The sequence below is a fragment of the Lycium barbarum genome, chromosome 4, assembly GCF_019175385.1.
Source record: "Lycium barbarum isolate Lr01 chromosome 4, ASM1917538v2, whole genome shotgun sequence".
NCBI lineage: Eukaryota > Viridiplantae > Streptophyta > Magnoliopsida > Solanales > Solanaceae > Lycium > Lycium barbarum.
In genome coordinates, this window is record NC_083340.1 from 18307714 (window position 1) to 18331786 (window position 24073).

The following is a 24073-nucleotide window of genomic DNA, read 5'->3' on the forward strand; positions in this document are numbered from 1 at the left end:
TAAAAACTAGTCATTTGATGAGGGATTAAATCCAACTTATTAATTTTATCATCAATTAATTGACTATACTAATAGTTTAAACAAAAATTTACTGATCCAGTGATAATGGAATCAATGTTGTTTGATTATATGAATATTAGAACATCAACTTATTGACTTGATAACAATTAAATATCAAACGAGTCGTTCAATGAGTTATTAAACCCAACTTATTAATAATATCATAATTGATCGCAAAATTGATTGACTCAATTAAAAGATCAAAAACTTTTAACAAAACCCAAAAAGTTGTTTCGACAACTCCTAGTTGCTTACAACAAAACCTCAATTCTTGTGAAAACTTAGTAAACAATCGATGGTTGCTTAAGCAAATAGTAGTTATTTATGTTAAACAACACGAAGTTGTTTATGAAACGGTTGGTTGTTTACATTAGAACTTATCGAACGGGTCATTGGATGTTCAATTGTTATCAAGTGAATACGTTGATGTTCAAATATTCATATAATCAAACAGCATTGATTCCATTATCACTAGATTAGTAAGTTATTGTTAAACTATTGGTAGAGTCAATCAATTTTGCGATCAATTGTGATATTATTAATAAGTTGGGTTTAATCACTCATTGGACGACTCGTTTGATATTTAATTGTTATCAAGTGAATACGTTGACGTTCAAATATTCATATAATCAAACAACATTAATTCCATTATCACTAGATCAATAAGTTATTGTTAAACTATTAGTAGAGTCAATCAATTTTGCAGTCAATTGTGATATTATTAATAAGTTGGGTTTAACCACTCATTGGACGACTCGTTTGACATTTAATTGTTATCAAGTGAATACGTTGATGTTCAAATATTCATATAATCAAATAACATTCATTCCATTATCACTAGATCAGTAATTTTTTGTTAAATTATTAGTAGAGTCAATCAATTTTGCGATCAATTATGATATTATTAATAAGTTGGGTTTAATAACTCATTGAACGACTCGTTTGATATTTAATTGTTATCAAGTCAATAAGTTGATGTTCTAATATTCATATAATCAAACAACATTGATTCCATTATCACTGGATCAGTAAATTTTTGTTTAAACTATTAGTATAGTCAATTAATTGATGATAAAATTAATAAGTTGGATTTAATCCCTCATCAAATGACTAGTTTTTACAAGAAACAAGATTTTTATATTAGTTAATTTTCATTTGTGATCAATCAATTAATTTCCAATTGAGTTCATGTATAAGCAATAATGAGTTGCTTAAACAACTTCGTGTTGTTTATTATAAGCAACATTTATTTATTTAAACAACCACTAGTTGTTTACCTAGTTTTAATGAGATACAAGGTTATTGTATAAGCAACAAGGAGTTGTTTAAGCAACCAATAGTTGCTTGCGTATTTTTTAAGAGAAAAACGTACAGTTTTTTTTTTTTTGGTGGTAAAAAGTGCTTTTATTTTTGGGTTTTTGTGTAAATTAAAAAAACTTAGGGGGATAGAGTCCCTTTTACCTAATTTTTAGAACTTGAGTCCAAAATTCTTAAATAAGTAACTCAAAAGTCTCTTTTAATAAAATGCCCCGAGAAAATAACAGAAATGATGATCCCTTATGTTTTAGAGTGAAGTTTTCAAAAGTAATTCTTTGGGGATAAGTTTAAAAGTAATCCCTAAATATATTTCGAGCAGTTTTGGTCTTTTAAATTTGTTAAAGATAAACTTTTTCACCTTCGCTAAATATATAACGCATCTTGTCCATTAGATTTGACAGAAATTATTAAAAAAAATAAAGGACGGGAACTCACATTTTGAAAGTACAGTTTCCCTTATATTTTTTATCTATTTCTAAAGTCTAGTACAATTTTTTATATGCAATTTTTTCTATTTTTTATGTTGTGTTTGCGGGTTTTTATGATTTGATAAGGTTTTCCTAGTACTTCTAGTAAAATATTTTTACAATTTTCGTTAAATCCAAAAGGTAAAGTTCATTAAATATTTTATAAAAATCGAAAGTGTTGATTTTGACAAATTTAAAATAATAAAAAATACCCAAAAACACATTTAAAGGACTACTTTAAACCTATAATCAAATAAAAGGGACTATTTTTGTCATTTGCCTCACTTGTGTATGAGTCTAGTAAATGTGCTAAATAATCAGAGTCGCCTCACTTGGTGAAGGGAAAAGGGAAGAGAGTTTGCGAATTTTTTTATGGGTGAGATCATTTATACTTCTAAACTTTGCTCTGAAAATCAAACTTACCTCTCCACTTTGTATAATAGATATTTTTCCCCTCATATGTCCGTTGATTTTTCTAGATACCTAGTTTACTCTTACATTATCAACTTTTGTCTTTTAAAATCATGAAACTTTTTAAATCTATGTAATAAATTTACTTATAAAAAAAAAATTATATTCTAAAAGGGGAAAAGTGAGAATACTATTTGAGTATATAAGTTAATGACGTTCTATGATAAATAAAAGAGGCAAATTAAGAAAAATTAATTTTATTAATGATAATCAAAACTTCAATATCTATTTACGCGAGTGAAAATAACAACGTAATAATGAAGGGCATTTGAGCCCCCAAATATATGTTGAGGGTGTTTTCGGACCAAAAGATTAATGAAGGACATTTGTGAGTCATTTTCAATACGTTAGAGGAATTTTTTACCCTTTTCCGTAAAAACAATTAATTTAATATGCACAATGTATTATTGCTCTAATTTCCTGCTGTTTCAAGTCATATATTTTTCTTTCACAAACCTATGGCTTTTTCAGAAGGAGAGCCTTCGTGTAACTTGTAAAGTTGCTGCCAGAATTCGAGTCGTGGAAATAGCCTCTTATAGAAAATGTTGCACGGAAGCTTAGTGCACTGGACCGCCCTTTTTAAACCTATGGTTTTTCTACTACCATGAGTGAGAACATGCTCGCAGTACCCTCTATACTTCTTGCAGTCTTTAATTGCTCTTAGCAAGAGATATTCATATTTTGGATGTCAGTTGATCAACTGATAAATCATATGCGACTCAAATTGATAGACTAGCCTTGAATACTAGCCATTTTATCATCGCATCAAGAGGCTTTCAGAGAGAGGGCTCCAACTCTATAATCAAGTGATGGTGAAAGGACCATGAGTATATTTAAATGTGCAACTGCCTACCAGAGCTTGCAACTATATGTTTTACTTGTTTGTTTGGTTTAATTTCATGATGATGTCTCTTCGTACCAATGGAAGGATCCAGCTCAGATTCTCCTGTGAGGGATTATAAATGATGACGACAAACTATAATGCTCTGGTTTGTAAAGTTCCAGTAAAACAACAATAATCACCCTTAGATGGAGTTAACTTTCATACTTCTAATCTCATTGAAGATATTTCGTATGGCCTGAGTATTGCATTGATTCACCACAAAAAAATGTGAAAATCAAATTTGTTTTGGTGGAATTTGGTGACTTGAGGAGAAAGTTTATTCCTCTTGGAAAAACAAACCTAGATCTAACTGCAGTACATAGTTGCCCTTTTTTTAGCAATGAATTGCACAATATATTAACATGAAGGAAATAAAGAAAAGGACATGCAAAATGATGTCTGTAGCAATATCTAGTCAATGATCTTTGGCATTGAGGAAGAAGGAACAGAGAAAATGTGTCCTTTCTGATATGGGATTAAGGGATCCGTAATCCGAGGAGCATGAGGAACAGTTCCCATGACTGCCTGTTTCTCTCTGTAAGATGCCCAAGTTACTAAATAAAGCCCAGCTATAATGAGAAGTCCTCCCAAAATGCTGCAATCACAAAGCGCGGATATATCTTAGAATAAAGGCTAACGACGAACAACTAAAAGATGGACGGGAAAGTAAAGATCATATGAGCTCAGCAAGTGGAATAATTTTATAGTTTTGCAAGAACCAATCTCCGAAAGAAAACAAAGGAAACATAGCAATTTTCCAGCAGGAGAATGTCATAAATGCAGATTTCATTTTAGGAGTATGATCAATGATGTACATTCAAAATAAATTAGAGCACTAACCTTCCCATATAAATAGCGCTCCCAAGAAAAAAACTAGACAAAATTGCTGCTGCAGCAGGTTGAAGCGGATTGTATAGAGAAACTAAAGCAGGGCCAAGAACCTTATTGCACCATGTCATAAGTCCATAGTTCAGCGCTGATGCACCAATTCCCTGAAAGACAATAACCATTATGACAAAAACTATTTTCATTTCAACCCAACTAAAAACTTTGTCCATCTACATTCTAACCATATGGGATGAGATGTTACTGATAGATGAATGAGAATCCACTATGAAACATTCAGCGCCTAACTTTAATATATGACGCATTGATGATTTGCAAATTGAAATAGCAACACAGGGGAAGGAAGTACGAAAATCATTGACACTGTTCTTCAAAGTTCAGGAGCAATTTTGGATCATTTCACATAGTTCGAAAGCAAATTTGACCATTTCCCCTTCTAAAAAAGGATGACGTTAATAGGGATAGGTCTGGCTTTAATACCATGTTAAATTATTTGACCACCTTATGTGAAAAATTAAATTGTTCGAGAGAGCACGGTTTACATAATCCTGATTTCAACCACAATTCAATAGTTGATTCAAAAGCAAATTATACCTGGTATCATATTTCTCAGATTTCTTTTTTATGTGAGACGGATCATTTTGAGACTTCGATCAAAGATAAATACAATCTCATTTCACACATCAGCAAAAATGAAGATTGGGACTTAAGAGAATCTTACAGCATAGCACACAGCGACAACTTCAGATCGTGTCAAAAACCAGTCCGTTGATCCATCAGTCACAAAGATTGACGTCCCTATCATTAATAGAACACCAAAAAGGTATGAATATGCAGTCAATGATAAGCTTGTCGGGTATTTTGCCAAAACTGGAACCTGCAAAAATTTCATAATCCACTCAACTCTGCATATATTTGATAATAATACAAACACATACACTGACAAACTCAAGGATTTTCCGGACTACGCTTTAAGCTAGCCCAAGATCTAAAACGTCATCGATATCGCAGAATAAAGTGTTTTTACCAATCCTGACTGGAGCTCACACTACCAACCAAAACCAGATTGTTTCTATGGATTATTTCAAAAAAAAAAAAATTATCAATATGTTTTATTTGGACTATTGGGTATGGATTATTTCACAAAGAAAAAATCAGTCTTTTAATATGCAGTCTGTTGACTGGAATTGGTACCTAGCATTGTGCAGTAAAGTCATCTTTCTAAACCAATAATCAAATGATCACTAATTTATATAATCTGGATTACTGTTACATAATCAAAACTTAATATGCCTAAGATTAAGTAAAAGGTGTCCAACATAGTTGTAAGATGAGCTAATTGATCTCTTTCAGATGAATAGCAAGTGATAGATCAAACTTCACAAGAGCAGAAACCAAGTATGAGAGAATATATTGGAACTGAACGTGATCACATTTAACAAGGAAAGGGTAAAAAAAAATATTATTCCATTTTTTCAATTTAGGACATAAGAGTTGTTCCTATAAGCAAACAGATTCTGAAAGGCAATTCAAATTTAAGCAACCTCTTCACCCCCAATAAAAGAAAAAAATAGAAAAAGAAAGAAAGAAACACCTAGACAATAGTTGAGATTGTACAAAAGCAAACAAATAAACAATCAAGATGAATCAACAAACCATTACCAGCCTTTCCTAAGAACACAGTAGGAGCGAAAATTAAATCGCTAGACAAAACAAGAAAGAAAATGATGGAAGGGGTATTAGACATAATTAAGTTACATTTAATAAATTTATAAGGTAAGTTACATCTGTATTTTACATAGCAATATTTTTCTTTTCAAAGATTGTTAGTACATTAAACTTTTTTTTATCAGGTTTTAATCAATTGTAGCTACTCAATACCAAATTTCACAATTTCAAAGCCCCCCCGCAAATGCTAGTGCATCATAGGCCACTCAACCAAAGCATGCCAAAATCACCTTCATCAGCATTTATTAGATAAGGAGGTCCATCGCGAAAGGTCCTACTTACAAGGAGGGGGCGAGCTTTTTAAGGGATGACTAGATACATATATAATTTATATATGTGCATAGCCTTTCAGTTTAATCATTGAGAACACTGCTATTTATTCCAATCAAGTAGATCTGATTATCTAGTTACCTGAATAGCTAAGTATGCTGCCATGCACATACAGTTTCCTATTAAGCATAAGACGCCGAGGTGCCAATTATCAAATCCCAACTCCAGAAGACTAGACAATAGCAGTCCAGCAGGATCTGGTTGACCCTTAGCACTTATCTCAATTTGTGCTGTGAAGTCTGATGCGCCTCCTCCAAACACCACTGGACCACGGAATACAGCCATTAAAATCGCCCCAGAAACACAAAAAATGGTACCTCCAACCTTTGCCTGACCTTCCACAGTAAGAAGCTTCGCGGTTTCTGTACTGCATAAATAACACATAAGAATTACAATATGAATGATGTTGAGTATGTCAACAACTGCAACGGGTAAGTTATGTGACAATACTAGAAAAACACAATGGACTAGCCCATGTTTCTTCCTGTGATGAAGACTTTGATGACTTAAATACCCCCCCCCCCCCCCCCCCCCCTTGCATTTCCATTAAATTTTTTTGATACCAAGGGGCAGTCGCCCGCATTTCAACTAAATTAAGGCATAAAAGTTTCTCCACATCATAGATGCCCATCTCATTTCCACTAAAATCTGCAACAGCACTATGTTCTCTGTGATCCACCTTCAGTGTAACCTTGACAATTGAATAACACCATGTACTCTATGATTGATCATAAAATTACAGTTTAAATCATACACTGCTAAAAAAATTAAAGGAAAGAAGTGCACCTACGTTTGTTTTTTGGCAAACAGCATCTCCCCCTTAAATGTATCTAAAACAGCAACACAGAAACCAATTTCACCTTTCAGGATCCATTTAAGAGTTGCCCAGTTACAGGGAATAATTATAGCTTTTGAGAAACGAAAAAGTTCAATTAATCTACACATGTCGAAACCTTTTTTTTTTTTTTTTGAACTAGATTCCTATGAAGCTCAAACTTATAATAACAAAGCATCTGCTTATATTCTAACACATTAACCTCAATATCACTGAAACCAAGAAAAGAAAAACGATTTAGAAGGAAGGTTAACATGACGAAAGTTTGGGAACTCAAAAGTGTAGTTGGGATAAAACATGGACTAGCCCACTCCGCAATGCAAACTTTTTATCAAAAAAGAAACCTTTTCTTCGATATTGCTCTGCCCCACTGAGTTTTACTTCGCCCCGCTTAAATGTTCCTCTGCCCTGCCCTACCGCCCCCACTCTGCCACATTGACATCCCTAGGTGCTGTTTGAGGGGGCGGGGGAGATTGGGTTGGGAATTCTGTAGTTAGTTGGTCCTCAATCTAGCTGGAAGGTCGTTGGGGATTTGAAATGTAATTCATTTTTCTAAAAAGGGGCGGGCAATCTGAAACGACACCAGTTGGCATCTTTTTTTTCCTGAAATTCAATGAATTCCCTCTTCTATCTGTCTCATCTTTATTGTGTCATTTTTTATCCCCTTTTTAGAAGTGTTTCTGCAATTTAGTTCTAAGAAGGTCCAATTCTCCAAGATAGTCACTGAGATTTATCTCGGGTTGTATTGTATGAATTTGGAGGATATAGATTCTACAATCGATTGTAATTATTCTCATTCCATGCACAAGTAAAGTACTTGTGATTGCTCCAATTTAAAGCACAAAACAATTTTGGTATTAAGAATACAACATTTGGTACTCGTTAGAACTATGATTTTATACAGCTCAAAGAGTTAAGCAACACAAGATTCACTCAACACCCAGGACATACAAGGGAATGATGGAGACAGATACAAAATTGAGAGATGAAGGGTGTTGAATATTTACTGACCCCATAAGTACAGCAAGTATGAACGTAAAGACTGGTATTGCAGGTTGCAAAGCAGCAGCATAAGTCGGGTTTGTGTAGCCAAGACCAACAAGGAACAGCAGTTGGTTACCGAAAATACTGTCTCAGTACCAAGAGAGAGGAAAAAGCATTTTCAGGAATAGACTTTTATCAAGTATAACAAAATAAGGAAATTAACAAAACAATCCAAATATAAATGTTTAGGACATCAAAACTTACCCAGTTAATCCTAGAATGAAGAATGACAGTAGAAGCCGTTTATTCAGAGGAAGCCTCGACCTCCTATATACAGAGAAACAAAGAATGTACATTCGTGAGTGATGCTCATATAATTCCAAATATTGTAACTAACTTTTTGAAAGAAATTATAAAAAAAAAATGCATATATATACCATATACATAGCGTGTATACCAATGATATCATATGATGAACGAATGAGGGAAAAAATTGTTGTGTTTGTCAAGCGAACTGCCATACAGTGATGTACTAACAGACTGAAAACATACAACATACTATAAGACCCTTGGTTGGCATTACTATACCACTTGTCGATACTACTGCCCCCTTTTTTTTTTTTTGACAAACTCAACCCACACATCATCACGAAACCAGATCACACATCATCATTAGAAAGATAGACATGGTTCTAATGATATCTAATTAGAGCCCAACTATATCAAGGTTTCACCCTCAAATCTCCAATTGGAGAATAGCAAAAAAATCATTTATAGTCTTTGCTTGGATTATTCTGGACTACCAAGTAGTCAATAAAATAAATATTTCAATCAATCAACTACTCATAAAATAATTGGGATCTGCTACATGAACCTCTGTCCATCTCTCTCTATTCGAGCCCATTCCATTCAAATACTGGAAAATAAATTGATTCTTAAAAAAAGTAAGGATTCTCTAAAGCTAAAGGTTTTTTAAATCTCCTACTTATTCATATACGGACAGTGGCACACAATATGTAATCAAATTATAAGATTCATTATCAAACACTAGACTAAATATAAATGTAACAAAAATAAATAAACCTCAATCTCAACTAGTTGGTATTGCCTATATGGATTCTACACTTTCATCGTGTTCTATTCTTAGTTAAATCCACATTGTTTCCAAGAAAATGTAAGGTTTTTAAGGTAAATTCCCTCCATTTGTTTTTAGGTCTATAATATCCACTTTTAAAACATTCAATTACTACAGTGGGAGTGTCGCACCTACTAGTACATTTCGAGGTCTATGGTCAAGAAAATCTATCTCTCAAAATGCGCTACTTGCATACTTTGTCTAATGTGGTCATTCTAATTTTGTCAATTTATATGATCACTCATGCAGCTCAACATCTATATTTCTACTACATCCATCATGGATATGTAAAGCCTTAGATCCAACAATCATTCTCATAAAAGATTGTTGATCTCACAATTCTTCTAAAGAACTTGTCTTTTACTTTGTTCGGCCCTTTCCTATCGCATTACACCCCTGCAACACTCCCCCATTTCCACTCTCATATTTCAATTTTATGCATTACATCTTCATTTATCTTGTCATTTTCTTGAGAAACTAAACCTTCTTATGTCAAGTGTATGCATTTAGACACCATAATGCCATCGAATCTTACTTCACTTCATTCTTCTGAAAGGGTTAAATTTGTAGTCATGTTATGTCTTACTATTACTTATCCCTAAAACTCTTATTCACTAGATTGCTTCTCCTTGATTTAATAACTTGGGTTGATGCCTTATGAATTTCGTCAATTAACAAAATATCATCTGCAGAGAGTATGTATTATTTTCATCTTGTCTATTATTGATAACTAATCCATAACAAGGGTAAGCAAGTAGCTTCTCAAGGCAAATCCTTGTTGTAAACCAATAGTTATACTTATGGCCTTATGGAAACTCAATTGTATTGCCTTCTGCTACTCACACTTGTGACCACTCCCTCGAACATGTCCATTATGGCCTTTATATATTTGGTATGCATTATTTTCTACACAAATATTCACCAAGGACATTCTTTTATAAAGTAATAAAGGGAACCAACCAAGGACTTCTCTTAGCAATCAATCGTATACTTATATATCTTTTCAGCTATTTCCAATTACCCAAGATTTAGTTACCCAAAGATTACAACTTTCATACTAAAAGTTGTGGTCCCGAAAGGAAATCTTTTTCCTTGGAAGTTTTGATTGGTTGTTATACTTGCGATGGACATTATTAGGCGGCAATTTCTTTGTATTATCAAATGCTTAATTACCTACTGCCATAAGCACCCACACCCAATCCTCTTCTGAAGAAGAACAGCATCACCTTTCAATCATAAAACCGGACAGCAATAATAGAGTTAGTCGGAAAAATTTGTCGGCGAGCTTCCTTTTTTTGCGGCCAACCTTTAATATTTTTGATCCATCTCTCACCCCAACTTTCTTTCTCTTAGTATTACTTTGCCAAAAACTATTGATGACTACTTGCAAACTATTCCATCAAAGTTAAAATCTTCAGTTTACAAGCAGTACATCGAAAGGTAGAGAATCCACAACTTTATCAACAAAAAGAAAGGTAGAGAATCTACAAAACAATATGATTTTGTATAAAAGTCACCAATTCTTTTGTTCCGTGATGTTTTAGACTTTCCGGTTCAGAAAAATGTCTCCAAGTCTTTTATAAACTGAAGTTTCAGGGATGCACCAAAAAGATACTAGGGAATAATAGGTTATTCCTCTAATATAAAAGGCCATTCCCTATCCTCTCGAAGGCTCTCATATTTCTTTCCTTGCACAGGACCCACATGGGTGCTAATGGAGCCACATCATACGCCCTCTGTCTTCTCCTCCCTATAAAGAACCAGTTGAATAATGCCTCTTTCACTATCCCTAGCATCGTCCACTGTAATACGAAACATTTCAAAATCTCCCACATAAGAGAGTTGATACCTTGCAGTGCAAGAGTAGGTGATTTATGCCCGAACTTATGCAAAAACTACATCTACATTGAATTCCATAAAGAAGACTTGGCCGAGTGATTCTGATGGTGGTGGTGAGATAAGTTCAAATATCATCAGATTAGGGGTTTGTGTTAAATATTGGTATTCTCTCTAACACTGTATGCTAGAGAGTGCCTGTTTCTGCATAGTTAAACATTGTAACTATATTACTGCTATTTGACCACAAAAAAGGAAAAAGGAATCCTACACAGAGAGAAGCAATTAAGTTTTTACTGTCTAAATATGGTAGCAATTCTTTCCATCTGCTAGTAAATCTCATACAGCTCACAAAAATTCATGCTTTATATGTACATCAATTCAACAAAGCGGCTGAATGTAGCTAAGGGTGTGTTTGGTATGGGGGAAAATGTTTTCCTATTTTCCCTAGTATGGTTGCACTAAATATCTTGGAAAATGTTTTCCTTAAAATTTTATAGGGAAAACATTTCCTGGATCAATAGAAACACACCAACGCATCCCTATCCCAACCCGCACTAGTCCACCCACCCCCTACCTAACACCCCACCACCAGAAGTTGCACTCCGAATTCAAATATCACATAGTGTTTTGCTTTAAATATATACAAATACTCTTAAAATGTCATTTTCGAACTTGCCTACCAAACATAAGAAAATCACTTATTTTCCGAGAAAATAATTTTCTTGGAAAACATTTTCGGTCATACCAAACACACCCTAAATCAGTGTTTTCTTTCTGCACAGATAGAGACTTGGATAGCAGACTCAAGAAACATAAAGATAAGGGGAAAGAGATAAAAGAACTAACTTTTCACGGAAATAGGCAATAGGGGCAAGAATAGATAGAGCAAGAAGGTCTCTATACAAACAGAAGACAATTTCATTCATCCCCACATTGAGTGCCACTTTGGTAATCACATGGTAACCACCATTAACAAGCTGTACCAAAGCCATAGCACAATGAGCTCTCCATACCTCACCACCCCCATTTCCTAGTGATGCCATTTTGTTCATTTCGTCCACACCACCCCCTATATATATATATATATATATATAGAGAGAGAGAGAGAGAGAGAGAAAGAGAGAGAGTCCACCAAGGGTAATAATGGGTAGGTGGTGAATCTTGATTATAAAAATTAAAGAATACAACAATTGGACAAAAGGGGTTGAGTTGTTCCAGGAATCTCACGTTGTTCTACTGAGGTTGTTTTTTTTTTTTTTTTAATCACAAAAAACTGAGGAAGCTTTGCTTTCGGACAAAAGTTTTGGGATAATCTTTACACAAATGTATTTGGAAAGGCCAAACATGGCGAATTAGTTGACTGAGGAAAATTCTACAGCGTGTGTCAGTTGTATACTTGTATGAGAAAAAAATAACAAAAAGGGTCCTTATGTTGGGGTAAGTTCAAAAGTAATTCCTTAAAATATACTCCGAGTAGTTTTAGTTTTTTTTTTTGTTTTTTAAGAGTGGACATTTTTTTTATCTCCGTCAAATATTTAAAGAACTTTAGCTGTTAGATTTGAAAGGAACTATACATTCTTTTGGCATGAACGCACATTTTGGAAGTGTAGTATTTGCGATTTTTAGAGTTTGATGCAGATTTTTAAGGTGTAATTCCTGCTATTTTTTAATTTATTTTTTGTGATTAATACACTTTTTTGTGTTGTGATTTCTAAAATTTGAATGGACTTTTCTAGTGCTTTTGGTTAAATCTAATAGACGTGATTCATTAAATATTTAACAAAAATTAAAAATGTTAATTTTTTTTATAAATTTAAAGGACCAAAATTGCTCAATAAGATATTTACAGGACTACTTTGAATTTGTCAAACATAAGGGTTCATTGTTGTCATTTTCTCTCACTTGTCTAGTATGAGTCATGTAAATGTGCTAAAGAATCAAAGCTGCCTCACTTGGCGAAGAGAAAAAGGAAGAGAGTTTACGCACGTTTTCTTTCTTAATATAAGAAAAACTTCAGTTAGGTGAGGCACACTAATTATGTGTGTCGGACAATATTGAATAAGGGTTAAAACAAAGAAATTTAAATCATGTTGTCTGGTCTGTGTGCACTTCAGCTAATTTTACGAAATATTTGCTATCTCCCACCAATAATAACAAGTATCATGTAACTATCATGTAACTCTGCATCAAAATTTAGATACATGGAGTATAAAACACGATATGGGTGTTACAAATTGAAGATCACACAAAAAAACATCTACCCAAACTTATTAGATAGGAACTGATTTAATTAATTTGGTTTCTTTCTAAGCCTAAAGCAAATCAAACTAAAGTGAGAAATTCAAATTTAATTAAGGTGACTATAAGGCACGAACCATACTTTTAAGTAGAAAAAAAAAATGAGAGTACATTTTGTGGAATTGTTTTCTTCTACCAAATGAATAAAAAGAATCATATAAAATGAAAAATAAATTACAATAATTCATTAAGTTTTTGGTTTGGGAAACAATACCTCAACCACATTTTGAATAGATAGAAGAACCCCCCCCCCCCCCACACCCCCCCCCCCCGGTTCACTTAAATTCAATGACCAAAATTGGCTAATCATCAACAAAATTTTCTAAATCTCAAACTTGACCGTCAATTATTGTGACTACAACACCTAGTTTTTAAACAAGAAATGAAAAGTATGCAACATATATTGTATAATAAGAGAGTTTCTCTAACTCCCTTGCCCTTTTGGAGCAAAGAAATAATGCATCGCTTCACATGTTAACGAAATAAAGAAAAATTGGTCCCCAACTCTTTTGTCAACAAAGGACAAGACCAGGATCAACGCTGTATGTTGGCACAAAAAAAAAAAGGAATTCAGATCACCAAACGTTTCTCCCATAAAGCATCTTGATCCAGAATTTCATCATTATACTAAGAAGACGCGATCATACATACATCTGTCGTATGGGAGATAGTCATGTTTCTTTTTTTCCCCCTAAGAAATGCAATCATGTTACTGATGCATTGTTAGTGATGACAGCATATATCAATCAACTATACCGCAGTTATAGTTGCAATCAATAATTCTATCAATTAATAGAAGACTCATTATAGTTTGATTATCTTCTACTGTGTGCATCAGCCTTGTTTATCTGGCTTAGAATTAGTTGCAGGTCACCAAACTCACATTGTTGTAGTTTTTTTTACGCATAAAAGTATAAAAAGTTTAATGCCGACATTGTTTTCTAACAACAAAAGAAGAAAGAAAATATGAACCAAAATTTGAAAAGGAAATAGAAGAGTGAAAAATACAAATATCAGACATACTTTTGACACAAGAATGATGTATTACAGATTACACGTATAACTCGTTATCAAATCCCCAAAATTGTTCTAATCTGATCAGGTGGATGTCTAGCCAATGACTTTGGATCTGGGTAGCCATTCTCAGGATCCATGATAGCCCTGTAAATAAGCTCATAGGCTTCGGCAAGCGACCTAGCTACCTGAACACTAGTTTCTGATCGCAATCTTGGAACTTGCATCTGCTCAAATTCAGGAATGGCAGTTTCACTGCCCAGAATGAGCCCAAACAAAGTCTTCAAACTCTCAGCAACAGAAACCGGAGATGTATCCTCTTCTTCTGCTAATGGTGTCCTAGCTATGGAGTTGCCAGATTCATTAATTTCTAATGACTTGCGGAAATGTGACATCTTATTTAATAAACCACATCTTCTTAGAATAGCCTCAACTTCTTTTTCCACGAGAGCATTTATGTGATTGTCTATCATCACACCTAGCTTCTTCACATAGCCGCTTGCAACTTCATGTCCTAAAAGTGGTTGCTGGATTGCGCATAAGCAGTTAATTAGGAAAATTTTGGCTGGAGTTTCACTGGTCTGCAGAAAACAAAATACAAGGTTAATGCTAGGGATAGCAGGCGTAATACAACCGTCTCCTAGTACTATGTTATACCAACATTATCAATTGACAATATACTCATCGCCCTGCACAAGGAGTAAATGCAAAATCAAGATTTCAGTCAATAGTCTAGTCCATAGATCCATGGTGATATATGCACCTAATATAAAGTGGTCCAGAAAATCACTCTTGAAAAATGATATTGTTAAATAAAATGTCCCAAACACAGCTTGAATATGTCAGATGGTGGGATGACTACATGGTTTCTTATTTTTCCTGTCTGTTTTGGTTCTATCTTTTAGTGGAGGAGAGGGAATGGGCACGAAATTCATCAGCCAAGATTACAACACGAGGCCTGTTGGACTTTAGCATTGAAGGGAAACAAGACCAAAAGTACCTGTGGTAAAGGTCCTGAACTGTTGCCATCCAAAAGAGCATCCACAGATGACCTGCGGTGTTGACTTGGATCAGAAGTAGCTCTATTCCTTCTTGAGGAGTGTATGGAACCTTTTGACTTATGTGCCTCTGCTGCTTGCTCACACATCTGCATGGAAGATAAATAGTAAACATACAATGACAACAACAATACAGTGTAATCCCACAAGTGGGATCCGGGGAGGGTAGACTGGTAGAGTGTACGCAGACCATACCCCTACCTTGGGAGGTAGAGAGGCTATTTCCGAAAGACCCTCAGCTTTAGAGAAAGCATGACATAAATAGTAAACATATAAAAGCATAATAAGTCTGATGTGGCAATACTGCAGTAAATCAGCAATCATGCATTTTCAGTCTGTCACACGGCAAGAACCCCAAATCAAACAATCTTAAATTCTGAAATGTCACCCAAACAGGAGAATGAAATCAATAGTGCACTCTAGTTTTTTTTTTTTTTTTGAGAATGGTAATGTTGTATTCCTCAGCATTAAGGACATGCTGGAGACCCTCCAAAAATATCAGCCCAAAACAACAAGAGAAAACTAAAATAACTATAGGGAACCTAAAAAATCTACTAACTGTTCAGCTTCTTCTAAACCTTGCTCTTTACACCAAAAGAAAAAAAATATTGACACAATTCTCTTTGATTTTCTGGATTGAACTAGAAGTATTCTCAAAACATCTGTTGTTTCTTTCTCTCTACCACCATAGTGCACTCTAGTTTTTCTGATGTATATAGCTAATAATGCACTTCATTTTTTCAAATAAACCAACTAATTAACATTCCCCAACCTATTCCTCTTTGCTGCACAGAGAAACAAAGAATAGCTAAGAATTCGGCAGAGAACATATCCATTCTTGTGATCAACATCAACCGAGGTTGACATGTACCAAACATGATTTAATATTTACTCTTACTTTAATGGAAAGGCAGGTCATCAAATGTGAAGAAGTTACCTCTGTTTCTCTAAATTCTTGTTAGCAACTTTTTATATAATTGTAGTGTCCGGGCCAACTTACTCGCACCTTGATTAAATCCACGGGGTACTTGCTACCTCCCACCACCACAGGCACCAAGTAACTTTGTCCACCAAGGATTGGACAAACGAGGAGAAATCACCTAGTGTTTTTTCCTCCACTGGGATTTTAACGTGAGACGTCATGGTTCTAAGTCCACTTCATTGACCATTAGGCCACACCCTTTGAGTGCAATTCTTTATTTCTTTTTTTAGAAAAACAATATCCTCCCAGAAAGAAAGAGAATCATAAACAGCCGGTGTCAATTGTTAGAAGTCACATTGTCAGGGGTGTCCTACATTTCACAGATATCTATGGATATCGTAGGACATCTGAATGTCATCTTGCAATAAACTAGTCCTGCACTGTTAGGGTCAAACTAATAGAATCTAGATGTTTTTTCTTCTTCTTTTTTCAAAAGATAAATAGAATACATAAGATTAGTACTAATTATTCAACAACTGGTCTATTAAAGTGAAATTCCTGTATCAAGATTTCCTTCTCTCTTTTTTTTTTTTAATTGTTTCCCCGTATCTTAGATATTTATGAATCTTTTTCATGGATTCTCTGCTACTGCACACAACAAACTAGACTTCTTTTGGGTCAAAGAGAACTACTTGCCAACCATGATTTGACTAATCTACTCGGATACCAGAAACAAGAGTAACCGCAAACTAATGCTACCGACTTCAAGCACGGCTGATTCTCCAGTACTCCAGAAATCCCCTTAGGTCAGAACAGTTGGCCTATATAACTCAAGGTCTTCCATTAGAAAAATGCTTAAATGTTGGAAACAACAAAGATGTATCATCTACATATGTCTAGGTGTTTAAGCACAGAGCATTTGATGATTAACAATCTATGCTCATTCAAGGATAATACATCAATATAAGATTAACAATACCATATATTATTTTGTTTTCGGATGGACCAAGCATTTCCTGAGAAAAGGTGACTGGCACACATAGTATGAAAAATCCTAATAACGTGTAACACTTCAAAGAAAGCACATAGGAACTCCACATGAGGGCTAAAGTGTCAACTTGGAAGCAGAATCCTCATGTGTCTTTCCTATTAAATGGACCAACCATATTAAGACAAGCAGTATTTACTTAGTTAACACAAGAAACCAGAAACTAATACATAAGTAGCAAACTAGTACTCATTTATTTTTATTTTTTTCAAGTAATCATTTATTTTAAGTAACTTGATGGGCACTAACCTGAATAATAGGGTCTAGCAAAGCAGATATAACTGGATCAAAGTCAGGCTTCTGTCCTGATGCAGGGAACATCATGCTATCATGTGTTTGAATAATTTCAAGTAGCACTGAAACTCCTTCCCTTAAAGCTGGTGGTGGTGAAAGATCGACAGCTACCAATGGAGGATACCTCAAAAGCTTCTCGCCTCGACTCTTTAGTATGTCAAAAAATGTTTTCTGGGCTGCTTCCTTGAGAACCACTAAGGTATTACATAAAGATGTTTCTATCCCCAGCAAATCCGATATCTGCATAGGAAAAACAGTTGAGGACAAGGACAACTTAAAAAGGAGTGCAAGAAGATTGGGTTCACTAGCAGCAGATTTCAACTCACTGTGTAGAAATAGAACTCCAGTGTATTGCTAAGCTTGTAAGAAATAATAAGATTAGGTTGAGAGTGCAAAACTTGTTCCACTCTAACTTTAAAAGGGCGGCAAACTCCTTCAAAAATCCTGTCTAGAACAAAAGTCAAGTCAGATTCTGTCTTCCCAGACTCGCTATCTACGCCTTTGGAGTAGTTATGACCAGTTCGTCTAGTATCTGATGCATCGGGGTCAAGCAATGCAAGGACAAGCTCTCTTTCAGATGCCAATGCCTATCATAAAACAAAAACATGTACAAAATCAGATGCAGCAAGTCAATGTGCAAAAGACCCTTGTTTACTTCACAAAACGAATAACTTAAACACTACGTTAGATTTATCACCTGATGCAACCATCCCAGCATGTCACCAACGTATCTTAAAGGATCGTGAGCATGAACTTCAATTGGCCTGGGAAGTCCACCAGGTCCTCCACGTGTAAGAGCACTTATAAATCTTCTAAACAATGCATTGTGCCTCATGTTTGCCACCTAATATTTCAGATTGCACGAACATGAAATGCATGTCATTGCAAAGTTTTTTAAATTATTATTCTAGCTTTTAGTTAAGATAAGTTACCTCTTCTGCACAATATTTAAAAAGCACTGGTCTTTCTTTGAGACACCTGACTGCTGTTCTCAGAAGTTCGCCAACTTCAGGGTTATCAACGTCACCAAGTCTCCTACACTCTGTCTGAACCCACCTAGAAAGAAAAACCCAGCATAACGTCAAACATAGCGGAAGGCTAAGATGACCACTGCACCACTTGTTTAAGCACTTTTAAGTATCCATATAACAAACTAGACAAATCATAGGACTTACTAATAGTAGACGGACCAATCTGAACTAAATCACAATAACCCAGACATCAGTCACCGAGACAAAACAGAGGTACGCATAAACAAAGAGAGCACTAATTTGTAGACTGTGTTTGTGACCATGGATGGGTTATTGTTGCAAGAGGCCTAGGATAGATGTTCCAGTCACAACTAGCAGATTGACAAAAGTAGATCATACTAGAAACAAATTGTTCAAAATGGGTATCTAAATACCCTGCCACACAATATGAATTCTACCAGATAGCTATAGTGTTTTACGTTCCAGAGATCAGCACGGAAGTTACATTTTTTGATAGGCACTTAAATAAGAGGATACTATAACAGGAATATGATATGAAATATCCTAAGTTCAAGAGTCCACTGAGACAGAGAAGAGTAACCTGCAAAGGCGTTCATATGCTCCTTCTTGATACATGGCCATCATATCCATGAGCTCCAAACCAGCACGCTGTCAAGAGTATTCGAGTCAATTAATCAAAAATAAATAAATCATGTTTGCCCTTGCCTTGGATATGATTCTATTATTTGAAAAAAGCTAGGCTATCATTAGGAAAATATAACTGAAACTAGATGAATGAACTCTTTTCCTTTTTATCATGTAAGGGCTCTTGCAAAGGAAACGCACGGAGGCCCCAGTGTGGAAGTGTGAAAGATTGGCTATGGATGGTTTCAGGAGAGGTAGAGGTAGGCCGAAGAAGTATTGGGAATAGGTGATTAGATAGGAGCAGTTGCAGCTTACCGAAGACATGACCTTAGATATGAGGTTGTGGAGGACGCGGATTAGGGTAGAAGGTGAGTAGGTAGTAGAGCATTGTCTCGTGTACCCTTCCATAATAGTAGGTATAGTATTATCTTTGTAGTTTTTTGTCCTTCAATTATCTGTTACTATCTGCTATCTCTTGTACTTCGTTTATCGTATTAGTTTGTTGCAGTTACTGTAACTTTTCTTCATAATGCTTATCTATAGTCTTTTGCCATGGCTTCTTTACTTCCGTTAATTCTTATCTGACCCTTTTTGTCATTTTTTTCCTTGAGCCGGGGGTCTTTCGGAAACAGCCTCTCTACCTCCCAAGGTAGAGGTGAGGTCTGCGACTCTGAGTACACTCTACCCTCCCCAGACCCCACTTGTGGAATTACACTGGGTATGTTGTTGTTGTAAGGGCTCTTAAAGGGAAAAAATGCTCTATGTCCAGTTCAGTTAATTGTGAAGTTCTCCATATATCCTTGGATCACCCATGTAGTTCAACTTGTAAAGACAATTGGTAGTGATTTGTTAATAAAAAATTTAACTTTTAGATTTCAATGAGCTATATAGCTCTTATATAAGGTGCCTCTTTTTTTTTTTTTTTTTTGTCAGCAAAATTTTCATACCTAATTTTTTCCAAAAAAGTTATCACATATATATAAGTTTGATTTACTTCTATAAACTAAACATCTTTAGATGGATACAACTTTTTAAGTGATTGGAAAAGGATGACATTAGATAATAAAAAGTTTCTAGAACAGATGAGCAGATACTGCAGGAGCAATTGGTTAATATGTTTCTTTGTTTGGTATATATCAGTGTAATTGGTTAATGCATCCTGAGATGAATTTAAATGGTGAAACATGGTTAGCGAGGATTCATATAGCTAACCCAACTTCTTTCTAACTGAGGCATAGTTGTTGTTGCAATTGGTTAATCTGTTATAATTAGTGGAATTAGAGAATCAAAATGAATCTCAATATACGTCCTGCATCGAGTCCCATTATTCCATGAGTAAATAACCGATTCTTAATTCATCAATCAATATAAGGATCCTTCATTTACCATACCACAAGCTGGATCAAACTACATTTAGTCTGGATCAGACCATGTCACACTCTATAAAGAGACAGAGAGAAGTTTACTTGGTGGTGTGTCCTGAGAAGCACTTTGCAGTTGGCATGAATTTCCTGAACATGAGCAAGTGCCTTGAAAAAATTCTCATCTAGGTCTTCTTCCCTTAGGGCATTAATCTGCATCAACATAAAAGTTCAAAATCAGTATGTTAATAACACAACGAAAACAATTATTATGCGAGAGATATAGGCTTCAACTCAAAAGGAATGACTTAAACCTCTTCCGGGGATAGCTGATAATCACGAAGAAAGCACGACACAATTTCTTGCCTCTGTGTAGTAACTTCAAACTCCTGTTTCAGCCGTTCTGTGGTACTGATAATATCGCCTGTCGTGGCATTGCAAGTGCTTAAAGCCAGTGCAATTCTGGAAAATGCAGGCATTACAAGAAGACATGTCAGTACAACTACTACTTTTTAATTGATGTAACAGCAAGGGAATGTAATACAGAATTAAGTCCTTATAATACCAACTATGAGAGATAATAGCCAGGTGGAAGCAAAACCCAAGATACTGGTATAAGTAACTGTTTAGCTGGAAAAAAGGGGAAACTCAATACATGAATTATTGATTGCATTTATCATATAATTGGTACTTGGGAAGCTGCCCTCTGGCAAGATAGGAAGACATGCTTGTAAGGAAAAAAGCTCAAGAGAGAAGAGGTTGAACAACGGAGGATTCTTTTTGCTAAGTTGCTAACTACAGAGCACCCAGTTAGTACTTAGTAGGATTCTATTCAATCACATTTATTTTTACTTATCCAATTAGGCAATTAGCACGAACCATCTAAAGGTATCCCTCTCCTCTCTATCCATTTGATAACATGTACTTTGGTGATGAATAGTTTCTTTGGGATCACTTCCATACAAATCTGACATATGTCAGATAAAATGTTCAACATACAATAAACATGGATTACTATCCTCTCACTAATGTCACCCTTTTATACAACACATGCTTAAATGATCAAATCTTTTACAGAGAAAGAACATGAAATATCAGGCACCAAATTTTCCTCTCTTAAGAGCATCACAATCCCACCACTTCTTCCGTACATCATATATACAGCAAGGGAAAAGAAAAAAACCACATTTCGTTCCCAACATATAAAAAAAAAAAAAACAAGAACGAAAAGAAGGAAAATAAAATTTTAAGTCAAGACTACTAACACGTAAGTAACATTCTCAAGTCAATAAAATCCAAATGGATTTAACTTATATCCGCCAACACTGCAAACACATTTTACACTATCCTATTAATTTAACCAGTTTGTAGCATGTCGCATTCCTTATTTTCCAAGTAATTAGTTTCACTTATCTTCGGTAACCAGATAGTTTAAAAATTAGCTTACATATGTGTAAAAGTTTAAACTTTTTATTTCAAGGCATAATACATAGATATACACCTTAACTTGGTCTCAACTGTCAGTTGAACACTCCAACTTTGAGAATGCACATCTAGGCACCTCAACTCATCTCCAATGTGTCAGTTGAACACTCAAACTTACAAAATGATCATCTAAACACCTCCAAAATTTATGTGTCACGTCAGCGTCGGTGTGTCAACAAGACACAGTGGGGACGAGTTGAGGTGTCTAGATGTGCAATCTCAAAGTTGGGGTGTTTAGTTTCCAGTTGAGGCCAAGTTAAGGTGTCTATCTATGTGTTATGCCAAATCCAAATGGATTTAACTAATATGCCAATAGTGCAAATGCAATTTAAACTATCCTAGTAATTTGACCAGCTGTAGCATGTTGCATTCCTTATTTTCCAAGTAACTAGTTTCACTTATCATCGGTGACCAGATAGGTTAACAGCTAAACTTTTTATTTCAAATATATTAATCGGAAGACCCCAAAAGATGGTAGAGTAATATTTAGTACTCCCTCTGTTTCAATTTCTTTGTCTTACTTTCCTTTTTAGTCTGTTTAAAAAGAATTTCTCTTCCTATTTTGGCAACTCTTTAATTCCAACTTTCCACAAGACTTGTTTAAGACCATAAGATTAAAGGGCATTTCGATACATTCCATATATGTTTAGTTTTAGTTTAAGACCACGAGATTCAAAAATCTACTTTACTTTCTTAAACTCTGTGCCAAGTCAAAACCATACAAACAAATTGAAATGGAGGGTTAGTAATTCCTTACTTGTCACAGCATTCAACGATCTCATTGACTTCTTCTTCAACTCGATCCAACGACTAACCAAATCCATTTAAAAGAAAAAGTTAATTCACCTGAGAATTACTCCCTCCATTCACTTTTACTTGTCACATTTCGCTTCTCGAAAGTCAATTTGACTATAATCTTAAAAACTAAATTAAATTAGATTAATTCAATATTTTAAAATCTTGAGTTTAAAAGTCTGTTCAAGATTATACGAAAAAAAATACATTTAAGTTTGCAATTCATGTAGGTTGACTCTGGAGAAGCGAAACGTGACAAGAGAAGTACTAGACTAACAACTTCTATTGAAACGGAAATGAAGGAAAAAAACAGAAAATTGAACAACAAAGAGTTGCAGTACCTTTTGAGCAGCTGTAGATGAAAGAAGGAACTCTTGATTGATAGATAGAGAACGCTTTTCAATAGTGGATCGGAGGTTGCGGCGAGAATGCGGTGTGTTTTCTGTGTAGAATTCAGAGAGAGTATTCAACGACGCTAGTAGATCCGGGCTGTCTGTTCGAGTTTCTAGAACTTTCTTTAGCTTCCGAGATAGTCCCGGTGCCAATGCCATTGCCCACCACCCTCGATTTTTCACTACCCTTGATAAATTAATAATCTATAGATATATGAATTCGTACGTATATATGTGCACTGATCGGAGTTACAGATCTCTTCCTCTTCCAGAGTCGCAGAGTCAAAAATGGTTATGGGCTTTAAGCCAACCTTCGAGGTCTTTTTGGTCTTTAAATTCAATTATTATACGGTATTTTAATTTTTGGCCAGACCTCGACATAATTTATGTAATATTTTTATGTTTAGAAACTCACTTTTGCTTTGCTCAGCTTAAATTTCATAGGAATTAAGTTATTTGAGTGTTGAGAATTTTGCCTTTTTTAGCATAATTTGTGTGCATATATTATGATACATTTTCGTTAAAATGTGAAATCTAAATTATACTGCACCAAAAATGCTTAAGGACAAAATTTAAAGCCCATAAATTTGAGGAACAAAAATTAAAGATCATCCAGGGGTGTTTGTGCGAATGACTCGTGGAAGAAAGAGTAACAGAGTGGAAATGGTATGGGCTTAAAGCCAACCTTTAGGGCACAAAACATTCCAGATGTGCCATATAGCATTTTAGTTTGGGCTGCTTAGTGAATTGGGTCAAATCGTATTCTGTGGGTTGAGGGATAAGGGAAATTTAGTGGGGATTTTACGCTATGGGTGTGTTCGGTATGGAGAAAAATGTTTTTATGGAATGTGTGTCTTGTAAAATGAGGGAATTTCTACTTATTTCTCATGTTCGG

General features: G+C 34.9%; 2 protein-coding genes across 3 annotated transcripts; both read right to left on the reverse strand.

Moving 5' to 3' along the window:
* Positions 1–3438: 3438 nt before the first annotated feature.
* LOC132635455 (WAT1-related protein At4g19185-like) lies at positions 3439–12260 on the reverse strand. Of its 2 annotated transcripts, XM_060351852.1 has the most exons (7): positions 11742–12257; positions 8186–8248; positions 7949–8065; positions 6184–6469; positions 4766–4921; positions 4039–4190; positions 3439–3793 (listed from the first exon to the last, which is right to left on the reverse strand). In XM_060351852.1, exons 1-7 carry the CDS (start codon positions 11945–11947, stop codon positions 3610–3612), a joined length of 1164 nt encoding a protein of 387 aa, XP_060207835.1. In that variant the 5' UTR covers positions 11948–12257; the 3' UTR covers positions 3439–3609. The 2 variants fall into 2 exon arrangements, with proteins under 2 accessions (XP_060207835.1, XP_060207836.1); XM_060351853.1 differs by lacking the exon at positions 7949–8065 and having other exon boundaries at positions 11742–12260.
* Positions 12261–14149: 1889 nt separating this feature from the next.
* LOC132635456 (conserved oligomeric Golgi complex subunit 6) lies at positions 14150–23497 on the reverse strand. The gene is made up of 11 exons (XM_060351854.1): positions 23128–23497; positions 22749–22801; positions 20821–20968; positions 20612–20719; positions 19102–19169; positions 18462–18585; positions 18227–18373; positions 17856–18116; positions 17485–17769; positions 15208–15354; positions 14150–14788 (listed from the first exon to the last, which is right to left on the reverse strand). Exons 1-11 carry the CDS (start codon positions 23335–23337, stop codon positions 14264–14266), a joined length of 2076 nt encoding a protein of 691 aa, XP_060207837.1. The 5' UTR covers positions 23338–23497; the 3' UTR covers positions 14150–14263.
* Between the last annotated feature and the right edge of the window lie 576 nt (positions 23498–24073).

Bases quoted from the DNA above. Each gene is read 5' to 3' on its own strand.
- LOC132635455 (XM_060351852.1), bottom strand. From the start codon at position 11,947: ATGAACAAAATGGCATCACTAGGAAATGGGGGTGGTGAGGTATGGAGA. The intron at 8,249-11,741 runs GTTAGTTCTTTT...CTCTGTATATAG, and splicing joins ATTGCCTATTTCCGTGAAAA to GAGGTCGAGGCTTCCTCTGA. The intron at 4,191-4,765 runs GTAAGATTCTCT...ATTGTCTTTCAG, and splicing joins TTGTCGCTGTGTGCTATGCT to GGAATTGGTGCATCAGCGCT.
- LOC132635456 (XM_060351854.1), bottom strand. From the start codon at position 23,337: ATGGCATTGGCACCGGGACTATCTCGGAAGCTAAAGAAAGTTCTAGAA. The intron at 22,802-23,127 runs GTACTGCAACTC...GGATTTGGTTAG, and splicing joins CATCTACAGCTGCTCAAAAG to TCGTTGGATCGAGTTGAAGA. The intron at 17,770-17,855 runs GTGAGTTGAAAT...TTTCCTATGCAG, and splicing joins TGGAGTTCTATTTCTACACA to ATATCGGATTTGCTGGGGAT.